At 43.9% G+C, this 24,694-nt stretch overlaps 1 protein-coding gene across 1 annotated transcript; it reads left to right on the top strand.

Moving 5' to 3' along the window:
- The first annotated feature begins 752 nt into the window (after positions 1 to 752).
- LOC148686217 (syncytin-2-like) lies at positions 753 to 2,492 on the top strand. The gene has a single exon (XM_088665919.1). The coding sequence runs from the start codon at positions 792 to 794 to the stop codon at positions 2,154 to 2,156; it is 1,365 nt and encodes a 454-aa protein (XP_088522045.1). The 5' UTR covers positions 753 to 791; the 3' UTR covers positions 2,157 to 2,492.
- The last annotated feature ends 22,202 nt before the right edge of the window (positions 2,493 to 24,694 follow it).

Raw genomic sequence — 24,694 nt, 5'->3', positions numbered from 1 at the left:
CAAGGCATACTAGCACAGAGACCCCCACTTTTGGAGCAACAGCACAGCTTCCAACCTGGAGACCTGGTCCTGATAAAGGCGTGGCGGTCGGAGAAACTCACCCCGAGTTGGGAGGGCCCATACCAAGTCCTACTCACCACTGAGTCAGCAGTACGGACCAGAGAGCATGGATGGACCCACTACCACCGGGTGAAGAAAGCCCCGCCGGAGAGTTGGACGGCAACGGCCAGTCCAGATAACCCGCTAAGAGTGACTCTTACAAAATCAGGAACCAGAATCCAGCAGAGCACTCCTAGACCGTAAATGTGTCTGTTCTGCACGTGTGAGTGTTTCTTTGAATGCTGTTGCTGTGCGCATTGTGAGGGGTGTGTGCTGTGTGTGCATTGTACTGAAGAGTGTAATATAGTTTTCATAGAGGAGGTTATAATTCAGCATTGTAGGATCAAAAGAAGGGGGGAAATTCAGTGTGAATTATTAGAAAGCCCAACAGTAATACAAGCATTGGAATCATTGTCCTCTGGGAGAGCCTATTCCTTTATACCTCACAAAGAGAAATGACAGACATGTGGGAAGAACCCTGGAACCATTGGTGGTGGTGGGTAGGGGTGGTGTGCGCTGCATTAATAATATATATGGTCACTTATTTTTGTTGGCATGAAAGATACCGGATATGTGGGAGGCGACGTGGTACCGCAATACCATTGGGGGTGCTTGCCCTTTGCCTCACAGCAGAATGCGCTGGGAACATAAGGTCAGGGGACAAGATTTCCCTCTATAACATCACGGAACGAATGCATGAGTGGGGGGCCAGGAACCCCTATAATAAATGGCTACAAGTGGCTGAAATAGTGGCACAAACGGTTAACAAAACTATGTGCCTGGTATGTACCCTTGGCCCAACAGACGCACAAGCAGGAATGCCATTCCTCCCACTACCATTTAATCAGTCATCCATTCGCAACTTTTCCAGGCTCCCAGATTCCGAGCTTTGGGCAACATGGCAGCACCCGTCCCCCTTGAGGGTTCTTGAGGTCCGAGGGCACCTGTGTGTCCACCGACGGAGATGGACCACTCAGTCCATCTTTGTGGGCCAATCTCATTGTAATTGTTCCTGTGACGACGGCGATGTGACAGTCGCGAATAGCAAAGTTACTTATAGTGGGTGTGATGGGAAGTGCCAATCATTGGTCGAGCTTTTAAACCGAGTAGTGCTGAATTTCGCAGGGAGGGGTGTCACGCGTGTCACGCAGGCAAAAGTGGGCCTTTATTGGGTATGCGGGAAAACCGCGTATACGACTCTACCCAGTCGGTGGTATGGGTCCTGCTTCCCTGCGTTTCTGTTACCACCCATGTGGGTCCTGCCCGGTAGCCCTACCAGACGCAGCCGAAGAAGCACCAGCGTGGACACTAGTAAATTCAGCGTGGCAAGTGGTAGCACACAGAATTGGGGTTCAGCATGGCCCCCTGAAAGAATAATAGCCCATTACGACCCAGCCTCATGGAATCAAAATGAGCCAATAGCGGGAGCAAGGGAACCCATCTACAATCTGAATCGTATAATTCGGCTACAGGCTGTGGTAGAAATAGTAGCAAATGCCACCGCCGAGGCACTTCGGCTGGTCGCCACCCAGCTTGACGAGACAAGAACAGTTGTAATGAAATTGAAATTGGGACTGGACTTTGTTCTGGCGAAGGAGGGGGGCTTCTGTAGAGCCCTTAATTTGACCGGAGAGGCGTGTTGTTTTAACATCTCCAACCACGGACAAGCCATAAGAGACCTAGCGGATAAAATCCAAAAAACAGCACATGTCCCAGTACAGACCTGGGAAGGGTGGGACATGTCCTGGTTAGAGAAGTTTTTACCCAGTGGATGGTTGAGGGGGATCCTTCTTGCATTAGCGGGACCCCTTGTGATTTTAATCCTTTTCTGCTTCTGTATGCCCTGCTTGCTACGATGTTTACAGACAATGATGGAAAGAATGATGGATAGGACTGTTCCCCCTCGCATAATGATGCTAATGCAGGCTTATAAGCCCCTCCCAACAGGTGCGCCAGAAGGTAGTCTAGAGGAAGATGAGGAAAGTGGGCTAGGCCACGAACTACTCTGTGAGTTTGAGACAAGATACAAAAATAGGGGGGATTGTGAGAAAGACTAAGACAGGATGTGTCTCAAAACTCAGTGGAAAGTTCCAGGGTTCCACGTCAGCCAAAGTTAAAGGGTGCTATGTCAGCTAAGTTAGGGTATAGATAAGGAAGTATAGCCCCTGCTTGCTTCCTAATAAGGTTAAACTTTAAAATAGCGAGCGTAGATTGGTTAATGTATAGAAATGTGTCTTACTCAGATAGATTGTAAGCCAAGCCTCTAAAAGAGGGGCGGCAGCAGTAGGGATATAAGCTTGAGCCTGTACATTGCTCGGGGCTCTTCGTACCACTCAGGTCGAGGAGCCCGCCTTTGCAAACGCGTTACAATAAAGAGGAACTGGTAAGACTTACTTCGGTGTCTCCTTGTCTGATTGCAAGTCCACGTAAGGGACTTCTCACATATGCAAGTAAGGTCAATACACAGCTGAGCAACAAGCCCTGCTTTGCAGCTATTTAAAGCCTCAACCTCCCAAATGTGCAGATGGTCTTGAAAATTGCATCACAGAGTTACAAAAATGTGTGGGCTGCTTTTTGCGTATTTGCAAGGAACACAGGCCTGCGGAAGATCTCCCCTTCATGCTGTAATCTTCGTTCCTCCATATTCTTATGGATGCAGGTACGCAAGTTACACAGCATCAAAGCCCTTTCCTCTCCCTACTGAATAACTGGTAGGCCTGCTGCCTGACACTCCCTCAAATGCCTACTTGCAGTTGAGGATTACCATTCCATGCATCTGGTGAAGTGAGATCATGCCATAGTAAATGTGTGAGCCAGTGTGGTGTAGTGGTTAAGACCGGTATACTCGTAATCTGGGGAACCGGGTTCATGCCTCCGCTCCTCTACATGCAGCTGCTGGGTGACTTTGGGCTAGTCACACTTCTTTGAAGTCTCTCAGCCCCACTCACCTCACAGAATGTTTGTTGTGGGGGAAGAAGGGAAAGGAGAATGTTAGCTGCTTTGAGACTCCTTCAGGTAATGATAAAGCGGGATATCAAATCCAAACTCCTCCTCCACTTCTTCTTCTTCTTCTTCTTCTTCTTCTTCTTCTTCTTCTTCTTCTTCTTCTTCTTCTTCTTCTTCTTCTTCTTCTTCTTCTTCTTCTTGTCAAGGTGTCACAAGGCTCTTTCTTCTATTTTTGACTGTGCAACTTAAACAAATAGGTAGTTCTATGGTCTAACAACGGAGCCTCTTGGGCTTGCTGATCAAAAGGTTGGTGGTTCAAATCCCTACAACAGAGTTAGCTCCCGTTGTTCTGTCTCAGCTCCTGCCAACCTAGCAGTTCGAAAGCATGCCAGTGCAAGTAGATAAATAGGTACTACTGCAGTAGGAAGGTAAACAGCGTTTCTGTGCGCTCTGGTTTCCATCACAGTGTCCTGTTGTGGCAGAAACGGTTTAGTTATTCTGGTCACATGACCCGGAAAGCAGTCTGCGGACAAGCACCAGCTCCCTCAGCCTGAAAGCGAGATGAGTGCCGCAACCCCATAGTTGCCTTTGACTGGACTTAACCGTCCAGGGATCCTTTACCTTTTACCTTCTATACCATACCTGTCTCAAACTTCAAGGTTCTGCCCCCTTGCTCCATCCCAACTCCCTTCTTTGCCCTGGTCACCAGCATTTAATTCCCCCCTCCAGGTAACCCAGGAGAACAGAGGGATACACATGTGATAGATATATGAGACTCATGTCATTCAAGTCCTCTTCTTAATCCCATAAACTATAGCAAGAATTGTAAAATCATTCCAGGTTTCACATCATACACTATTATCTTGTATTTTTTTTAACACAAGATAGCTTACACAGGATCAAAATAATACAATATACAATAAGAAAACTAGTCTGAAAGATCAATGGTCATTAAGACAAGAGGCAGTTAAAAAACCTGGAAAAGCCCCCTCTCCCAATAACACTCGGAAAACCTCCACTTAAACCAGAGGTTATTTTGGGATTCAGACAAGGCAAGGGGCGTACTGGGTGTGTTCCTTGATAAAGATTTTATTTACAGGCAGGATGAGAAAACAAAGCAAGAAACAAAGCAAAAGCTCTTCCAAGGGTACGTAAACTGTTCCCAGGATTCTTTGAGGGAAGCAATGTGCTTTAAATGCGCTTTAAATGCATGGTGCTTTAAATGCATGGTGTGGCTGTGACCTGGATGGACCTGTGATCATTGCTTTATGTATCTACAGTATAGGGTTTTCCACTTTCTTTCTAACAGACAACTAGAAGGGGACACCCAGCAGCACAAGAAAGGCGACAGCAAATCTCTGGAATTCTTGTACAACAACTATCTAGAGACCTCCTTGCATGCCGTGATGGGCAGATGCATCACATCTTGAGAGAAAGAGGAGGAAACTGCCCACAGGTCTGCCATGGTCCCTTTTAGCTTGGCCCCAAGGGAGGGCTTTAAGGAAGAGAACAAGACTCTTAGAGGGGGGGTCGACTCGCACAGCCTGTTTGTCTGCAGAACATGGCACCAAATGACTTTCCCTGTTATGAAATGGGAATCCCTCACATTTCTTTTCACACCCTCTAGTGTAAAATACTTTATCTAAGTAGAGGCAGAGTGTGAGGGAGGGTTTCTCTTGAGACAGAGCCTGTGTTCCTCAGCTAAAGAGCAGTGGGCAGAAATGACACTGATTGCATTTTCTTGTTCTGCTTTAGGTTAGAGCACCCTAACTGTTCTCTGGCAATTTCTGAAGTCAATGGCGCCGGTGTTTATTTATGGCCTTTTGCAAAGGACTTGAGGTTCAAGGAGATGCCTTATTTCTGTCTCTTCTTCTTCTAATATAAGCAAACATCACCTTTCAGTAGATCTCAGAGGAGATCTTTAGGTGGCATATTTCCTCACGGATATCTCATGAAGCTATACTTCCCCACTGTAATCTGAATTTTCTTACACCGGCCTGTAGTACAAGGCGCAGCCACTGCTCGCAGGGTGTGATGGGCTCCTTGTAGGTATTGAGAAGCAAAAGTACTACTCATACAGGAAATGAAATCCCAAGGCCAACGTTTGGGACTTCAGCTGCACCAGTGGCCCTTAGCAGGGGGGCAGAAAAAGGGTAAAGAATTCATGTTCCTTTCAAACAACAACAACAACAACAACAACAACAACAACAACTTATTATTTGTACCCCACCCATGAAGGTAACCAGCCTTAAGAGCCTTGTATACTTTTACCTGAACAGCTTCAAAGGCAGCCAGATTGTAAGAACAGACTGTGTGTTTATTTTTAAGTCTTTTGGCTACATGCCGGGTGGTGGTGGGGAGCATGTTAGATTTATTTTAATATATAGTAGATATATGTAGCCATAAATAATGCTATCCCCTAATAAATGAGCAAATGAAGCAGAAGGCTTTAAACAAATAAATACAAAGAGGAGACTGCTTAATTAGTGCAGAAGCTGAGAATTTTTATTGCTTTACAAGACATTTTTTTTTAAGCTCAATTGAAAGAACAACAAAATAATTCAAATTATAAAGTGGAGGAAAGGGGGGAATTAGCATGTTGGCTTGTTAAAAGCTGAGAACTAAAGATGAGGAAGGAGATAAAATGATGTGGCAGCCTTTAAATAAAAAGGAGGAAGCATTAAGGAAGCCTTTAAAGAAGAAGAAGAAAATGTTTTTATTCTCTTAGAAGAATTCAAACCAACTTTTTTATTTTTATGGATAGTGACACTTTGCTGTTCTTACAGATGACGAAGCAGCTGCTCTTCCTGTCTGCGCTAAAGAGGTTACCCTTCTGGTATCAAGATGATATACCCCCCCTCCCTGTTCTTGGTTTACTGCCATTACACCCACTCCCCCACTCCCTGAATAGTATTAATACTTAAAAAAAGAGGCAGCAAAGGACAAAAAGTACTGTTCTCATGGCAATAACACAGCACCCCAACCCTTTGCCATAATCATGAACGTACACAGAATACACACAGAGCGTGCTCTCTGACTCTGTTATGCTTCATTCTTGTTTCATAAGCTGAGTTCACAAGGACAAACGAGACGAGCTGTGGGTGCTATTCAGGAGCAGCTTTTCTTTCTGAACTCGGTGTGCACGTTTTAAACCTAATCTACAGTCGCATTTGGGGCTACACAGGCCTAACTCGAGCTAGATACTCTGATTAAAAAACGAAACTGGGAGAGCAGCTGTTGCAAATGGACATGTGTGTAGCTCTAAAGAAATCTTTCATGAATGGGCTTACCTCCCTAGAACAGGGGTCAGCAAACTTTTTCAGCAGGGGGCCGGTCCACTGTCCCTCAGACCTTGTGGGGGGCCGGACTATATTTTGAAAAAAAAAAAGAACCAATTCCTATGCCTCACAAATAACCCAGAGATGCATTTTAAATAAAAGGACACATTCTACTCATGTAAAAACACGCTGGTTCCCGGACCGCCCGTGGGCTGGATTGAGAAAGCGATTGGGCGGATCCAGCCCCCAGGCCTTAGTTTGCCTACCCATGCCCTAGAAAAATAGGTGCTGCTACTCACAATGAAGTTGTTACAGTAAGTGTCACAGTTTTTAACAACAGAAAAAGAGGTGCTAGTCCTGCATACCCTCAAGTACCCGCTGGAGAGAGGAAAAAACACTGAGCCCCAATAATGAAGAAGTAGTATGTTAACTTTTTGACATGTACATTTTCATCTTACAGAAAGGGAGGAAGAAAAGGAAGAGAAACTTCTAATAATGGGGGAAGAGGGTGGATGATGCCCAAAGCTGAAGCACATTGTCAGACGTAAATCCATACAGGAAATGACATCACAGGAGGCTTAGCCTAAACAGGAGCCTTTCAGAGCTGTGTTTCCTTTTTAAATGCCACATATTTCCCAGAGCTTTGAGGCCATTTCTAGTGATGAAATCGCCTCACTGTTGCTGCTAATGAAGAACACCTTGAGGAACGAAACCTCAAACTTTTCATCTGCTTAACTAGAGAATTAACATAAATCTGCAAAAGCCCCACAGATGGATCACAAGCACGGCACAGTTAACACGTTGATGGCCTTTATGGATTATGGAGATGCATTTCCATGAATAAAAACACTTTATCTCATTCTTGCCTCTGCCAAATGTAATAAATTGCACCTGAAAAGCATTGAATCACAGCGGCCTGTGATTAGCACTTAGCACGGTTTGCATTTTGATGCGGCAGTCAGTCTAAATTAAACTCAGACATGCACAGACATGCCATCAACAGCTCAGCAGCTACCCTCTCCCCACATTTTTCAGGTGGAGCAGCTATGTGGGAAGGGCCAAAGCACAGGGGTAGAACATCTGCTTTGCCTGTGGAAAGTCCCTGGTTTAATCAATGATATCGCCAAGTAGGGCTGGGAAGATCTTGGTCTGAAACCCTGGAGAAAACTGCTGCTGCTAGTTAGTTAGGCCAGGGATAGCCAAGGTGGTTTCCTACAGATGCTGTTGGATTCCAACTCTCACCAGGCCTAGCCAAGATGGCTGCTGGTCAGAGATGAGGAGTCCGAGTCCAGCAATATCTGGACGTTGGCTACGCTAGGTGGGCCAATGGTCTGGCTCAGCATAAGGCAGCTTTCAATGTTCCCATGATGCCACAGGTTCCATATTTCTAACTGGGGCACTAGGCTGGCAAGGGAAATGGAGGCGCTCTTCCTAAAATACTCTGAGGTGAGGGTTTTGCAACCAGGCTTCTAAAATCTTTGAACCCCTAACTATCCCTTTATAACAAATCTGTTCAGAGTCCTTATGGTATTTAATTTAAATACATTTTCCAAAACAGTAAGTAAACTTTGGGACCTGCCTGTGGTTTGACGGGCTAGAGTCTTGCTCATTCTTCTTTGCGGGTGAAAGCTGACTGCATGAGCAGCCATCATTGAAAATTATTGCCTTTGGGAACAGATGTCTTTGGTGGCTACTTTCATTTCATGTTGCAGGCACCTTGGCCCTACTAGGCAACATCAGGACCAGCCCTATCATTTGACAATGTGAGGCAGGTTTCTCAGGTTGCAGAGTGGGGAGAAGGGAAACGCAGCAAGGTGTTGGTTGAACAGAGCTGTGTGGGCCTTCTGGTCTACCTTGCAGCCCTAAGCTAACCTGCTACCCTTAGGTATAGGATAGGGTGTTATCCCATCATCAGTGTCGAAGTAACATTTACCTGCCAGTCCAGGTGGCTTTTTTATGTGCAGCGTCTTGTGTTTTTGGCACCTGAAACAACATGTCTATGTCCCTTAAAAACTTGTCCCTGATGTTTAGCTTCACACATGGAGAACCTTTGATGTGGGAGGTTTTTTCTTTTTTAATCAATCAGCAACCTGCATCAAACCCAATGGCTTGTGTGATAGTACAGTCCCATGGGAAGATGGGCCATATGTTTGAATAACATCCAAATAATACTTTGGTGAATCCTGAGGAGACACTGTGAGAAGCAAAGCTACAGGGAACCAGGCAGAGGGCCTTCTCGGTAGTGGCACCTGCCCCGTGGAATGCCCTCTCATCAGATGTCAAAGAGATAAATAACTACCCTGACATTTAGAAGACATCTGAAGGCAGCCCTGTTCAGGGAAGTTTTTAATGTGTGACATTTTAATGTATTTTTAATCTTTGTTGGAAGCTGCCCAGAGTGGCTGGGGAAACCCAGCCAGCTGGGCGGGGTACAAATAATAAATTATTATTATTATTATTATTATTATTATTATTATTATTATTAACCTTCCAGCCCAGCTTCAGGCACAGGAGATTCATCTTGTTCTGTTTTCTGCTCCCTACCTTGTTTTCACATAGCACCAGGTTCTCCATCCCTTCTATCACTTCTGTAACAAAAAAAAAATTCCTTATTTTAACACCTGATTTTAGTTCATCGCTGCCCACTATCACACACATGGCTAAAATCTATGGTAGAATATATACATCATTTGAAAATTTCTATCCTGCCTTTCCTCCCAAAGGAACCCAGGGCAGCAATTATAGGATAAATATTGTTGAGAGTTTAGCTGGTGTCTCCTCTTTGTCCTCTCATGCTCCTGCTGAAAGAATATGTTCCACTTTTCTTTTTATAATCTTGCTAGTCAGATGACAGAATCCTCAGAGTATTTTAAAATGTCAAGTGCTCCATGTAGCTTTGTTTGTTTTAAAGTTATATTCTTAGGAGAGCAGCGTCCTGAAACTTGATAAAATGTTTACCACTTTTAACTCTTGCATTTCCAGCTTGCATTTCTAACTTGATTATCGCAAAACTATAAAGTCAGCATATTCCAGTGCGGAGGGCTGGTGTGGTTGACAACTGAAACTCTTTGAATGAGTGAATGAGTAGGTGGGTGTCATGGACTGGCAGGATGGTGGGGAGGAGGAAGAGGATCCAGGTGAGGGGTGTAGCCGGGACTGGGACACCCCGGGGCAAACAGGGGGTGAGGAAGGAAGTACTCACAGGGTGATGGAGGATGCCAGGGGATGGGGGTCAATGCACAGGAACCAGAGCAGCAGGACCCATCCCCAGAACCAGAGGGACCCCTGTCTCCATGAACACGGTGGGGTCTGAGATGTAGGGAGCTTCATGGTTGAAACCTTTGTTATACATCTGTTTTAAATATGCATGTGTTCACAATGTTTATTGTGCTTTGTTATGGATTACCTTTAAACCAAAACTGTTTCTATACATTTGAATTCACTCTGCTAGCTTCTTATACAACATGTGGAACATGTAATGTACTTATACAGAAACATTCTTTTTGCACTATCCATATGCCAAATGATGATTGCTGTGATTATCATATTTTTAATCACTAGATACTGAGCCATTCCCCACCAGGTTTTATAAGACATAAAAACACACACACACAAAAGCTATAACCGGTACCAAGAATAAACCAGTGTTGCTGGGGATAAGGGTTCTAAAATATATCATCTTGCATGCAAAAGCATCCTCTGATAGTAAAAATGGCATGAAATTAAAGAGAAATCAACAAATTGCTTTCCTCATTCTGGCAAACGCAGACTTACAGGGAGAAAATACATTTACATTTTCCTTCTCTAAATGAAGTCGCTAAAATGCTATTTATGAATAATAATTGGTCTATTTGCATACAAAGCTAACTGCAGAGTAGGGAAAAAAGTTTGCATTTGCATATTTCTTCCTATAATGTTAAAGAATAAGGACAACTGTTCCCAACATCAGTGCTTGGTATCTGGTATACTTAACGTTCCTTTTCAAAGGAATGAGTAGGCCAATCTGTAGTGTAGTTAAGTCTGAGGGATGTGGGTTATGCAGATTTGGCCTAACTCAAGTATTTTGTCTCGGGCCATAGAACCACAAGACTGACTCTTACAATGCTGCTCAAGATAGAACCTGAAGCCTTTGATGTTGCCCCCTAAAAGGTAAAGGTAAAGGGACCCCTGACCATTGGGTCCAGTCGTGACCGACTCTGGGGTTGCGCGCTCATCTCGCATTATTGGCCGAGGGAGCCGGCGTATGGCTTCCAGGTCATGTGGCCAGCATGACAAAGCCGCTTCTGGCAAACCAGAGCAGCACATGGAAACGCTGTTTACCTTCCCGCTGTAGCGGTTCCTATTTATCTACTTGCATTTTGACGTGCTTTCGAACTGCTAGGTTGGCAGGAGCTGGGACCGAGCAACGGGAGCTCACCCTGTCGCAGGGATTTGAACCGCTGACCTTCTGATCAGCAAGCCCTAGGCTCAGTGGTTTAACCACAGCGCCACCTGCCCCCCCTAAAAAGTCATCCACAAAGTTGGGGGCTTTTGCCTGTGATAGTTCCATTCAGGGGAGGATGGTACACCTGCATCTTGGAGACACCTGATGGATTGTTGGATAAGAGGTCTCTGCTTTGCCTCCCCCCCCCCAATGGATAAATATGCATCAACATATAAATTGCAATATTTGGCCTGGATTTGTTTCATTTTAATTTATGTTTTTATCTCACAATTTCTCTAAGGAACCTGGCATAGTGCACATCAGGTGTGGGGAAACTTTGACCCTCTGCAAGTTGCTTAATGCCATTTTCCATCACCCCTGGGGCTGATGTTGCAGTTCAGCAACAACTGGAGGAACGAAGGTTCCCCATGCCTAATATACATGGTACTTGACTATTTTACCCTCTTAACAAAGCTGTGGTGTAGGTTAGGCTGAGAGGCAGTCACCCAGAATCACGCAGTTAGTATTATGCCCAAGTGGGGATTTGAACCTTGGCTTCTCTGGTCTAATCCCAACACTCTAGTGACTGTTTCATCACTTGTCATCCTGGGAAGTGGAAAATCAAATCCACTATCATCTGGCAACAGCATACAGAAAGCCACAGCCTAATCAGACACAATGTACCCCATGCTCCGTGTTATGAATAGGGACTTTATTTGCACAGATTCATCATTAACTTCATTTAGCAGTTTGGGAGTTGGTAGCAGTAACGGTAATAAGGATGCCAGTAGGGTTTTAATTCAGTTTTAATTTGATTATTAGCTTTATCGTGCAGTTTTAGCAGTGGGAAAAGGAGGGCACCTATGCATTTCAAATCTGGCCTAGTTGACACGGAGGAGGCCAACTCTGCAAAGTCAGCAAAGTTATATGGCTTGTGTGCACACTGTCCAATTAAAGTGCATGGCTTCCGCCAAAGAAGCCTGGGAACTGCTGTTTGTTAAGGTTGCTGGAAATTGTAGCTCTGGGGTATGTAAACTACATTTCCCAGAATTCTTTGTGCTATGTGCTTTCAATGTGTGGTGCGAGCGCAGCCCTATGTGAACCCTAGCTTTATCATTTGTGAGTGGAATATATGACTGCAGATGAGGCAGAGCACAGAACAATATCTGGCTTTCCCCCACAAGGCTCGTTTAAACTGGTTTGAGAATTTAGCTGGCAGCCAGTGCGCGATAATGGTTAGACTGAACTTTCCAAACTGTGTGTCATGACACGTTAGTGTGTCAGCTGCAGTCTGTAGGTGTGTTGCACAAGTGCTCCCTGCACTCCTCCTGAGGCTGGAAAAGGTTAGTTTAACCTTCGGTTTGCTAGTAAAACTGAATTACTACATCACGGAATGATGCAAAACTGAATTACTGTGTCATGAAATGATGCATGCCCAAAAAGTATGTCACAAACTTAAAGTTTGGAAAGCTCTGGGCTAGACTGTAAGGCTAGGACTCGTGCAGACCCAGGCTCGACTCCCCACTCAACCATGAAGTTCCCTGGGTGACCTTGGGCTCACCGTCCCACACTTTGTCATACCTTATGGTGTTGTTGTGGTTAAAATGTGTGTGTGTGCGTGTGTGCAAGAGAGAGAAAACTGTGAACATTTATTCTTTTTAAAAAGAGTGGAATATAAACAAATGTTCACATCTTCAACCTTTTGCATTTTCAGGGAAGCTCCACATGCGAAATTTTAGGATGCACCTTTTGGTTTGATACTTTCCCTCCCCCACCTGCCCAGTAAGGTACAAACACAGCTGTTTTCTTTTTAAGGAACTCTCCTCCACAACATTCCAGCCCAAAGTTGTAGGAATGTTCCCCCCGCCATCCTGCATGTGTGGATAGTGGAGATCACCACAGAGGGGGAGAGAAACCACACACAGGCATGCAGAAAGATTCCCAGCTGCCCTATTTGCCTACAGGTAAAGGCAGTGATAAAGGCACTTATAATGACACACACCTTTATGATAGTGTCTGTTCACAGGAACAGGGTAATAGGTAACTTCTGCCAGGTTATTTGAATGAAATAAGACACATTTCTCTGGACTGTGGTTTGAATTAGAAAGGGTTATTTTCCACATTACATGCCCCATTAAACATATTCATACAGAAAACATTTACAGGCCAATTCTTACTATCATTTGGGAAAATAGCTTCTGTCTGTGTGAGACCCTTTCTGCCCTTTACATTTTACTGCTGTTGTCATCATCATAGCAGGTCTCCAGTGTGGTGGAAAGGAAACGGCAAACTACATTGTGAAATCCATCCCGATTGTGAGAGTATTAAAAACAGCATGAATGGCACCCAAGGGAAGAGGTTCACATGGTTAAAATGTCCTCTGTTGGGTTGCAACAACCTGTGACAATCGGCAGCAACTTGGACATTAACCTTTAATTCCTTTAAGATATCTCATAACACAGCCCACTCAAAATTAATGTTTTAAAAAGGTAGAATAAATATTAGAAAAACCCTTTAATGTCTGACAAAGAGATAGGCCTATTATAGACAAAAACAGAATATCTTAAAAAGATGGCAGGTGTGTTGGTAGGTATTTAAAAGCATGCAGGGCACAAGCCTGTGACAAAGATTTGCAAAAAAATGCATATGCTAATTTATATGCATGCATGCCTTTGGGAAATTAAGATGGTGGCTGACTTGGGGTCCCACCGACACTGTGCATTGTAGTCTGCCTAGCTGCCATATAGGCAAAGTTTTTTTTAATGGGTGGAGATGAGGGGCAGGAGATTTGGGACCTACCGTAAAAGACTTAAGTATTGCTCAGGTCTCCTGGCCACCCCCTGATCGTAACCAGGCAACGTGGCATCAGGTCATAGTTGAGGTTCATACTCTTTTCCTCCATGTTTCTTTGGAGCATGGAAATCCCTGGAGAACAGTCAAAAGCGAAGGAAATATGGGAAGGCTTAAAACTAGCATGAAGAGCAGGGAAACCTGGAGGAAGCAGCTGTTGAGGTAGATGATTAGGAGAAACTGCCCATCACTGACTTACACCTGTAAAGGAGGCTCCAATACCTTTCTATGTAAGAAAGCAAAGCTGCTTGGGGAGATGAGGATTCACAGTGGAGAAGCATCAGGGAGATGATGCTTCACCCTTTCCCTACCTGTTGTTTGTCCCCCACAGCCAGTAGCCGAGGACTAGGCCCTGATGAAATAGAGTAGGGATGGCCCTCCAGGTATTGCTGGACTCCAACTCCCATCAGTCCTACCCAGGATAGCTAATGGTTATTGGTAATGTGAGGTGAAGTACAGCAAAATCTAGAGGACTACAAGTTCCCACACTGATACGGTTGGCTAAAAAAAGATGTGAGAAAGTACAGAAAGAGGACATCTTGGGAGGTCAGAATTATGATAGCAGAAGGATGGGCATTTAAAAACTATTCTGTTTTGAGTGACATTTTAGCCTGCTTCCTTTCTTCAGAACAGATTCCTTAATGATCAGGATGCCTTGGGCTATAAATATGAATGTATTCTAAATGACTTGGTTTCAGAGATCCCATGAGTGGAATTCCGCTTGTGCAATATTGGGGAAAGAAGGTGATTTTGGCTGCTTTTCCCCTTCCTTCTGTGCCCACCTGCAGCTTTGCTCGGGAGGGTTGAAGGGTCCCTCCAAAATAGTGGGAGGGGAAATTGGGAACTAGGGAAAATCATCATGTCCTCTACCCCAAGTGGGCCCAAGACCTTTCCGTGAGTGGTAGAGCAACACTAGATCCAAGTTTTTAGTGTTTTTGTTTATGGTGTTATTGGGAAAACACATACCATGATGTACATTTGTAGTAATATGAGGTTTCCCAAGAGGATCTCGTTGTTCCTATGCAGTGCTTTCCCCCCCGGGGGTACGCAGGGGTACGCATACCCCTAAACATTTTGTGAATCAAGTTTGGCCCCATTGAGGGGCAGTATTTCAATATGAGAGGAAATACTGAGGAAAATGAGAGCACCCCTAAACATTTTTTAATAGAAAAAAGCACTGCTCCTATGAGAAAGCACAAAGCATGGGAATAGGAGAAACAAGAATGTGGTAAAAGAAAATATAGTACTTACTTCCAACTGTCAACATGCTTGTGGAGAAACATTTCTCTCAGATTCCCAGAGGACAGGGACATTTCTATATTGGATGCATTTGGGGGTTTAATGTGACAGGTTGACACCACCAAGTGAGTGGAAATACAACATTGCCCAAAGGACTGTTGTCAAAGCAATACTAATTATCCCCCCTCACACTCCATTTTGCACCATTTCCATGATGACATGGACAGGCTATTGTCTTGCTTGAATTAGTAATATACCTGCCTGACAATCTGACAGATGTACAGAATGCAGTACACGGGGCCTGTAGCTGCCATGCCCCCCCTCCACAATATATCCTCCTGGGGATAAAGAAGCGCAGAAGTGTTTTTCATGTGTGAAACACCCTAGAATAAGAAGCCACTCACAGGAGGCGAAGGAACTGACGAGGGAGGAGCCAAAGAAAGAGGACTTTCTTCACCTCTTGTTTTGCCCATGGAATCATGCTTGTTTTAACACTCCTTATTTCTAGAGTCTTGAGCAGGTGGGGGCAACCTGTGGGCCTCCAGATGTTGCTGAACAGCAACTCCCAATTTTTCTGACCGTTGGCCATGCTGGCTGGGGCTGGTGGGAGTCTTAGAATCATGGAATTGTTGGAAGGGTACACAAGAGTCATCTATTCCAACCCCTTGCAATGCAGGAATCTTTTGCCCAACGTGGGACTCAAACCCATGACCCTGAGATTAAGAGTCTCATGCTCTACCAACTGAGCTATCGGAGTCCATGTTATATGGCTTTTGCTGGTGGCCTCCATTTTGTGTCCAGAAGTGAACCAAAGATGGATTTGGCTAAAGTGGGTGATACTAGGAACTGATCGCCCCCAAACTACCTTGACCTTATGTACAGTCTTGTATCTTATGGTCTCTGTGCATGACTTTCTTGTCAACTAGGTCATGAGGAAGCACAAAAGTCCATTCCTCCTTAGGAAGCTAGGTTGCAATAATAGCAATACTTTAATAACTGATTAGTAAACAAAAGTGCACCAGGTATGGGCTTTGAAATCCTGACGTCTCCATTTTAGATCCCACGGAGAGGCTCTTTCTTTTTTCTTTTTTAAATACATTTTATTCCAATTTTCCAAATTCAACAAATTAACAAAACCAATATTTTATACAAAATCTTATATTCACATCTTTTACCTTGCTCCGCCGAGCTATGACTTCCCCCCCTCCCTTCATGCGGGTTTCTTGTTAATTCCCTTTTTTGCAGTTCCTTTTTTAACATATTGGTCAATTCGTAAGGTTTATTTTAATCCTGCGAGAGTTTTTAATGATCTACAGTTTTTCTCCATATAGTCCACATATTTACTCCAGTCCTTTTGAAACCTTGTCTCCCCCTGGTCACGAATCTTGCATGTCAATCTAGCAAGTTCAGCATAGTCCATCATTTTTATCTGCCACTCCACAATTGTAGGTAATTCCTGTGATTTCCATTTTTGGGCTAACAAAGTCCTAGCCGCGGTTGTTGCATACATAAACAGTGTTTGATCTTCTTTTCTAATCTCTCCTCCTATTATTCCTAACAAAAATGCTTCTGGTTTTTTTGGAAAAGTATATCTAAACATCTTTTTCAATTCGTTATATAAACTTTCCCAAAATCTTTTAACTTTTTCGCATGTCCACCACATATGATAAAATTCACCATCTTTCTCTTTACATTTCCAGCAACTTTTATCACTCATTCTATACATTTTAGCTAATTTAACTGGAGTTAAATACCATCTGTACATCATCTTATATACATTTTCTTTCAAGGCAGTACATGCTGTAAATCTTAAAGTTTGATTCCATAATTTCAACCACGCATCATATTCAATATTATGCCCCAAATCTTTTGCCCATTTAATCATCACTTCTTTTGTCAACTCATCTTTTGTATACCACTCCAACAACAAATCATACATCTTTGCCAAAAGCTTTGTTTTGCCTTCTAGCACTTCTATTTGAAATTTGGATCTTTTATCCTCAAAACCTATTTTTCTATCTTCTTTAAGCACATCATTTATTTGATGGTATTCTATCCATCCTGTTAACACTCCTTTAATGTCCTCAAAAGGTTTTAAACTCCATCCTTTTTCAGTTTTCGTCAAGATTTCCTCATACGTGGCCCGCCTCTTCTCCATATTTACTTTCTTAACTGTTAATACCTCTGCTGGTGAGACCCACCAGGGTGTTTTAGTCTCTAACAGCCTTTTATTTCTTTCCCACACCTCGTACAGAGATCTTCTTATCACATGATTCGTAAACCCGGTATGTGATTTCTTTTTGTCATAACATAAATATGCATGCCATCCAAATCTATTGTTAAAACCTTCCAAATCTAACAAGTCCGTATTCTCTAGAGTTATCCATTCTTTTATCCAACAGATACAGGACGCTTCATAATAAAGTCTCAAGTCTGGCAGGGCGAATCCACCTCTTTCTTTCTTATCTACCAAAATTTTATGTTTTATTCTAGGTTTTTTCCCCTGCCAGACAAATCTTGATAAAATCTTTTGCCCCTCTTGGAATTGCACGGAGAGGCTCTTTCAAGTGAAAGTACTCCTAGCAGGGAGTACAGTGAAGCATGCATATTCCAGCCCCTTTGAAGAGGAACATATTAGTGAATGAATCCTTTGGCAGTCTCATATCAGCTTGCCTGAGAGTCACATTAATTCACACAAACTAGATACTTTCCATTACAAAACACCTTTTAAAAGCAGCAACATGCCCAATTGAAACACTTACTCAGGTTGTTGTTGTTGTTGTTTAGTCGTTTAGTCGTGTCCGACTCTTCGTGACCCCATGGACCAGAGCACGCCAGGCACTCCTGTCTTCCACTGCCTCCCGCAGTTTGGTCAAACTCATGTTCGTAGCTTTGAGAACACTGTCCAACTATCTCGTCCTCTGTTGTCCCCTTCTCCTTGTGCTCTCAATCTTTCCCAACATCAGGGTCTTTTCCAAGGATTCTTCTCTTCTCATGAGGTGGCCAAAGTATTGGAGCCTCAGCTTCACGATCTGTCCTTCCAGTGAGCACTCAGGGCTGATTTCCTTAAGAATGGAGAGGTTTGATCTTCTTGCAGTCCATGGGACTCTCAAGAGTCTCCTCCAGCACCATAATTCAAAAGCATCAATTCTTCGGCGATCAGCCTTCTTTATGGTCCAGCTCTCACTTCCATACATCACTACTGGGAAAACCATAGCTTTAACTATACGGACCTTTGTAGGCAAGGTGATGTCTCTGCTTTTTAAGATGCTGTCTAGGTTTGTCATTGCTTTTCTCCCAAGAAGCAGGCGTCTTTTAATTTCGTGACTGCTGTCACCATCTGCAGTGATCAAGGAGCCCAAGAAAGTAAAATCTCTCACTGCATCCATTTCTTCCCCTTCTATTTGCCAGGAGGTGATGGGACCAGTTTACTCAGGTTATAGCCAGTAAAACATACTGTAGGCCTGGTCCTCCCACTAAGCAGAGCAAGACATCTGCCTCAAACAACTGATTTTGGGCCTGTGAAAGAGCAGCTAATTGTTAGTTAATTAACATAATTACTGCATTGTTCATTCCTAGGGAGATTTTTCTGCCTCAGGTGACAAAATATATTGGCTGGCTTTGGGTACTGTGGGGGGCATGTGTTATTTACCAGCCACCCCAGGCAGCAAAATGTCTTGGCCCTGGACACAGGTACCCTCCCCTCTCAACTTCCCAAAACAAAAACCCACGTAATTGCCCTTCTAATACCCACTCTCCCAAATAGCAAAGCTCTTAGTTAAATGGTTAACTAAGCTCCCAGAATTGATTGGTAAGCAGCCGCTGAGGTACCATATAACAGGCTGGGATTTAAAGCAGTGGTTTATGACACACTGACAATTTCTGAAAGACAGCATTGGGCTTCAATAACTTCCAGGGGGATGCTTGTCTGAGAGATCCAAGCCAACTTTTAAGCTCACAGCTATAGGTAGAATTACAGCTTGCTGCTGTCCGTGCGGCAGCGCTGCCAAACGTGATTAATTCACAAAATGTGATTAAACATTTTGGCAGGATTTTTCATGGTTTTTCCTCCGTGAATTATTTCTTTTCCGACACGGCCATTATGTTTTGACAGACCACAGTCTCTGAAAAAAAATGACATCCTGATTTTTTTCCTTTAGTGTCTGTGTCTAGTACTTGTATTGTAAAAAATTGCAACATTCAGCTAAGCAGGTGCAAGATCCTGGCACGGTTTTTGATGCAGCGAAATTAAAATCACATGCATCACTTTTGGCTTGCGGCAAAAGTGAAAACAGAAAACTGGGTTCTGATGGAGGCTTTGGCCCTGCAGAACAATATCTTAGATCTATGTTAGTATTAAAACAGGAAACATTTCGGTGTAACATGCAATTTATACAATAAAGTTGTCAAACAGCACTTAAGTGAATGTTTCCATTACATGTGCCTTTCCCATTGCTTATCTTAGGCTCCTCCATTACCTTCCACCTAGCTGGTGTAATTACTGCTATTTTAAGCTGAGTACTGTAGTCATCCCATGTGTAAACAGTGCATAATGTCAGAATGAGAAGCATTTTCACATCATAGAAATTAATCGAAGTGCTGGTACCCATGTATGAACATGAAGATGTCAATCACGCCACAAAGAAAATGGAAAGTTTGCAGGGGTTGAGGGGTTAGAAGCAGACTGTTCTGTGGGTGTCACTAGGCAACTATCTTGGAGGAAAACAACCCTCACAATTCCTTAGACCTTGCCACCCTGAACCACAGTGTAGATGCAGAGAAGCAGCAAGAACTGGAGGCATGAGCAGGGTTCAAGTATAACAAAGGCCAATGCTAGCATGACTGAGGGTACAAAGCAGGGAGATTTTCTGGAACTTAAAATGTGGTGAGGTATGTGAGCCTCAGCAATTGATTGTTGGGATCTGTAAGTGGTGGGGTTTTAGAATCACGGACTTAGTTGGAAGGCATCTCAAAGAACATTGAGTTCAGCCACAGCCAGTGCAGGAAATCTACTATTTCAGGGTCTCTATTAAAATGCTGTACTTAAAAACCTCTAACAAAGGAGTCATGTAAGGGTGTGTAGCATATTTGGACAGATTCTGAACTGAAGAGGGCAATCTGGGACAGATTTGAGGCTTCTCAGAGTCAAAGCAGGACTTCTCTGAAGCACCCGGCTCATAAAATAATGGAGATTAAATGAATCCCTTTTAACCATCCCCAAATAGTAATAGCTTCCCTTTCAGGAGCACTGCTGCAGTTAACCTTCTGAAATTTGATAGGACTCACACACACACACCCCGGTAGGAACTACATATCAACAAAATTTATCAAATTCTGCCTAAAAATAAAGCTACAAGTAGTTTCTTCTCCTTTTATAGTTAAAATTATAAAGGTATCCAGCACAAAACTCACTGGACCTATTTCTCTGACCGCATAGGGCAGTTCTAAAGCTGGCTCAGACTGAATCAGGTGAAGTACCAAATTGGGGTCAAACCCAAATCTTGTGGTCAGTGCAGCAGACCCATAGCGTCTACCATCTTTTAATGCAGAGTGTTCCACTGTCAAACAGCTCAAACCACCAGAAAATTCTCCTAATGTTTAGTCTAAATCAGGGGTTCCCAAATTGTGGTCTGTGGACTACCAGTAGCCTGCAAGATTTATTCAGGTGATCTGTGGCATGTCTCTATTAAACATCCATATTGATTTTTTAATTTTATTGCTTTTTTAAGGTTCTATTTCATTGTGTTTCAATTTGAATTTTGTGGAATGAACATTGTAAATTCAATATAAGAAATAAAAGAAGCAATAAAAACACCATGAATCATACTGCATCTAGCACAGCACAGCACAGCACAGTTGCTACAACAGGCAGAAAAATTATTAAGCGGTTCATGAAGAATGCCAGCAATTTTCAGGGGTTCTGGAGGAGGATGGAGTTTAGGAACCACTGGTCTAAATATTGTTTTCTTGAAATTTGAACCAATTAATTCAGCTTCTAACTCCAAGCTACAGAAAATAAACTTGGTCTATCGTCAATGTGATAAATATTTGTCACACAGCAATCAGCACCTCTCAATTACCTATTTCCTCAATCCTTTCTCGTAAGACTTGATCTCCAGGTTCTTCACCATCTTTGTTTTCCTTGTCTGGACATGTCAAGGTCCAGTTTGTCAATATCTAAGGCCCCCAGAACTGGACTCCTGGTGATGTCTGCCCAAATAACAGATTTGGTGCTCTACTTTTTGCAATCTGAAAACTGTATGCCTGTTGATGCAGCCAATCACATTCGCTGTTGCATTGCACTGCTGAATTGTGCCTAGTTAATGGTCTGCTAAAACACCTTGACCTTCTGAAGAGCATGTACTTCTGTCAAGCTAGTGTCACCTATCCTGTATATACATCTCCCTTTGCACATTTTAATGACTTTCAATTTGTAATTTTCTTTTCTCTTTCTCCGCTCCATTTATACTCCTCTAGCATACGACAGCTGCTCCCTAAGCTAAATGATGCCTTGTTTGGGCTAGCAGGTAGCCCTGAGAACCTGAGTGGTAAAAAGAATGTCAGGAGTGGGGAGTAATTTACCTTCTGTATTTTGCTCATCCCTTTAGTTTAGCATGTGCATACTTGTCAAGGTTGAAGCAATTCAAAAGATGGCAGTGTCTGATAACTAACCACACAATCCTATTCATTCATCTCTCAATGGATGGGAAGGATACCATTGCTCAGTTACATTTTAGCGCTACAGCAAGGAGAATTGTAGTTAGCATCTCAGGTACCCTATGTATGTAGCATTATTAAAAAATGACAAACGGCACCAGCTTATGCAAGTATATAGGTGTCAGGGTTGTTGTGACTACTCTTGAGTAACGACCTTCCACATGCTTGTCTTTCAGAAGCTTTTATTAGTGCACATTATTTACAGTGTAACGAACTGCTGAATCCATGTCTACTCGCTCGAGTCAGATTCCTGCACTGCCCCTCTCTGCGTTTTAGACCAACATAAAAGCCTCGGAACTGTGAAGCGCCTCCCTTTTCTCCTCCTCCTCAATTCCGGCGTCGGGGGGAAGGGTCTCTGTTCTGACTGATTCCTGTCCTCTCTTTCCCCCTCCCTCTCTCTCTGCCTATGGAGCAGGGGCTCTTGGATGTTGCCAGAGGCCTGACACTCCCTTTCGTTTCCTGACTCCCTCCATCAGACCCTTCGCTCTCGTGACTGCTGGGAGACGGGCTGCTTCAGATGAGGGGGGGCTGTTCTCTGTAAGCCCTCCCCCTTACATCTGGTAAAGGTAAAGGGACCCTTGACCATTAGGTCCAGTCATGACCGACTCTGGGGTTGCGGCGCTCACCTCGCTTTATTGGCTGAGGGAGCCAGCGTACAGCTTCCAGGTCATGTGGCCAGCATGACAAAGCCGCTTCTGGTGAACCAGAGCAGTGCATGGAAACGCCGTTTACCTTCCCACCGGAGCGGTACCTATTTATCTACTTGCATTTGACATGCTTTTGAACTGCTAGGTTGGCAGGAACAGGGACCAAGCAACAGGAGCTCACCCCGTCATGGGGATTCGAACTGCCGACCTTCTGATTGGCAAGCCCTAGGCTCTGTGGTTTAACCTACAGCACCACCCACGTCCCATCATGCAAGTATATATATTCTGGTAAAAAGAACAAAATAGGCAATTGCTTTGAGAGTGGGCACTATCATTTTTTTTTTACCTCTAGCGATCATCTATGTTTGTCTGTTAACACATAAGCAGGGAGGGAGCCATTCTGATATCTCATTTTAGGTGCAGGAATGTCAAGGCAAGCATTAGTGTACTGTATATGGAGTTACACCCATTCCAGTGTACACACGGCAAGGGCTTTGTTCCGCGTTGAGAGACACCCCACATGTACAGTGTATGTGTGAAGTTAGCCTTCAGTTAATGAGGAGGCAGGGTCAACCCAAATGCCCCCCATCCCCTGAAGTCAAAGTGTGTAATATCCAAGTTCAGCTTTCCATTAGTGAGATTCTACCAAGTTTTATTCCGTCTTACAAAGGAATGGACCTAATTCAGTCTTGCTTGTTAATTTCAATGAGTCCACCCTGAGTAACGTTTCGTTGCAGCTTGCATCCATGAAGACTTGCATAGGATTGTAGCCTTCACAACATAAAACAAGGAGGAACAATCCATGGACTGTGCCTGTTTGCTCCCCTGTCTCTCCCCTCCCCTCTGGGCGATTTTGGATGGCTTGCAAAGCCGCTAAATAATTTGGCTTGCACTCCCCTAAACAAATGTTTATTTTTTTAAAAAACATTGTTTTGTAACAACAGGTTGTGTTGTTGCATCCACACCACCGTGGAGAGAACTTTATTTATCTGATAGATGGATAAAGAGGGTGCTTCTCTCTCTAACAGGGCACCATTATTAGAAGAACAAGGACTGGGACGGATTCTGCTATGCCAGGACTGCCCTAGAGAGCAAAAACCACTGCACCCCTCACTATAGATGTGCATGTATGCATACAACACATGGCAGAGACCTAGTCATCCAGCTGGGAAAACTTGTGGAAATGAAAACGACTTGAAATTACAAGTAGTGGGCACCTTGTGTTGAGTCTGACCACTAGTCCGTCTTTCTCAGGATTATCTACGCAAACTGGCATCTGCTCTCCTGGGTTTCAGATGGTGGACTTCCCTTCTTCACCTAGAGATGCCAGGGATCGATCCTAAGACCTTCTGCACACAAAACAAGTGCTCTGCCACTGCGCTACAGACCTTCCTAAATAAGCACATTCAAAAGGGACAGGAAGTAGAAATATCGTGATTAGTCCATCCCTACCTGATGATAGGGATGCAGGTGGCGCTGTGGGTTAAACCACTGAGCCTAGGGCTTGCCAATCAGAAGGTCGGCGGTTCGAATCCCTGCAATGGGGTGAGCTCCTGTTGCTCGGTCCCAGTTCCTGCCAACGTAGCAGTTCGAAAGCATGTCAAAGTGCAAGTAGATAAATAGGTACCGCTCCGGCGGGAAGGTAAACGGCGTTTCCGTGCACTGCTCTGGTTCGCCAGAAGCGGCTTTGTCATGCTGGCCACATGACCTGGAAGCTGTACACCGGCTCCCTCGGCCAATAGAGCGAGATGAGCGCCACAACCCCAGAGTCGGTCACGATTGGACCTCATGGTCAGGGGTCCCTTTACTTTTACCTGATGATAAGCAATATGACTTCAAATGAAATAAGTAGGAATGAAACAGAGGTCTTCAGCTTCTTGTTGTATGTTTGGCACACCGGTCATGATATGGGGCAAAGGAATCGGCTTTGTTACTCTGCTTGTCACAACTACGAGCTGCTTTTCAGGCCAGCGTTGGAGGAAAAATGTAAGGCCATCCCAAAAATGGAGGATGGCTGTTAAGTTCAAGAAGATCCAAACTCTAGATGTGTTTCACCGAGAAGCCTCAGGCAGACCAGCCAACTTGTTCCCAGAGGAAGATACAAGTACGGTAGTTGCTGCAAGGATCCCGTCAAACTTATAATCGCTCTCTTGCTCACTCTTTTTGGAGCAGTTGGGGGAAAACAAGCCACCTTCCCATGGATTCTGTGTCAGCTATGATTTATTAAAAGCATTTTCAAGCATTATTTCCTTTTATTACACAGCAAAAGCTTATTAAGATGGCCCAGGAATCAAGAAGGAAAACAATGAATCACTCATGAAGAATAGGAAAATGATTTTTCAAGAGGCTTCTAATAAAGGAGCATTCATCATCCTTTCTTCATCTATCTTCTCTGTCTCTGAGCCGCAATCCCATCGCCAGAGCCCCTGCCGCTGCCTTGAAGCTGACTACCCGGCTCTTTCTTTGATTCACTCCTCCCTCCCTGCATCCGACCA

This window comes from Zootoca vivipara, chromosome 3 (assembly GCF_965207765.1).
Source record: "Zootoca vivipara chromosome 3, rZooViv2.hap1.1, whole genome shotgun sequence".
Classification (NCBI taxonomy): Eukaryota; Metazoa; Chordata; class Lepidosauria; order Squamata; family Lacertidae; genus Zootoca; species Zootoca vivipara.
Note: the sequence above shows the minus strand (reverse complement) of the source record. Positions and strands in the feature narration are given on the sequence as shown.

Coding starts and splice junctions, on each gene's coding strand:
- LOC148686217 (XM_088665919.1), top strand. CDS start 792: ATGCATGAGTGGGGGGCCAGGAACCCCTATAATAAATGGCTACAAGTG.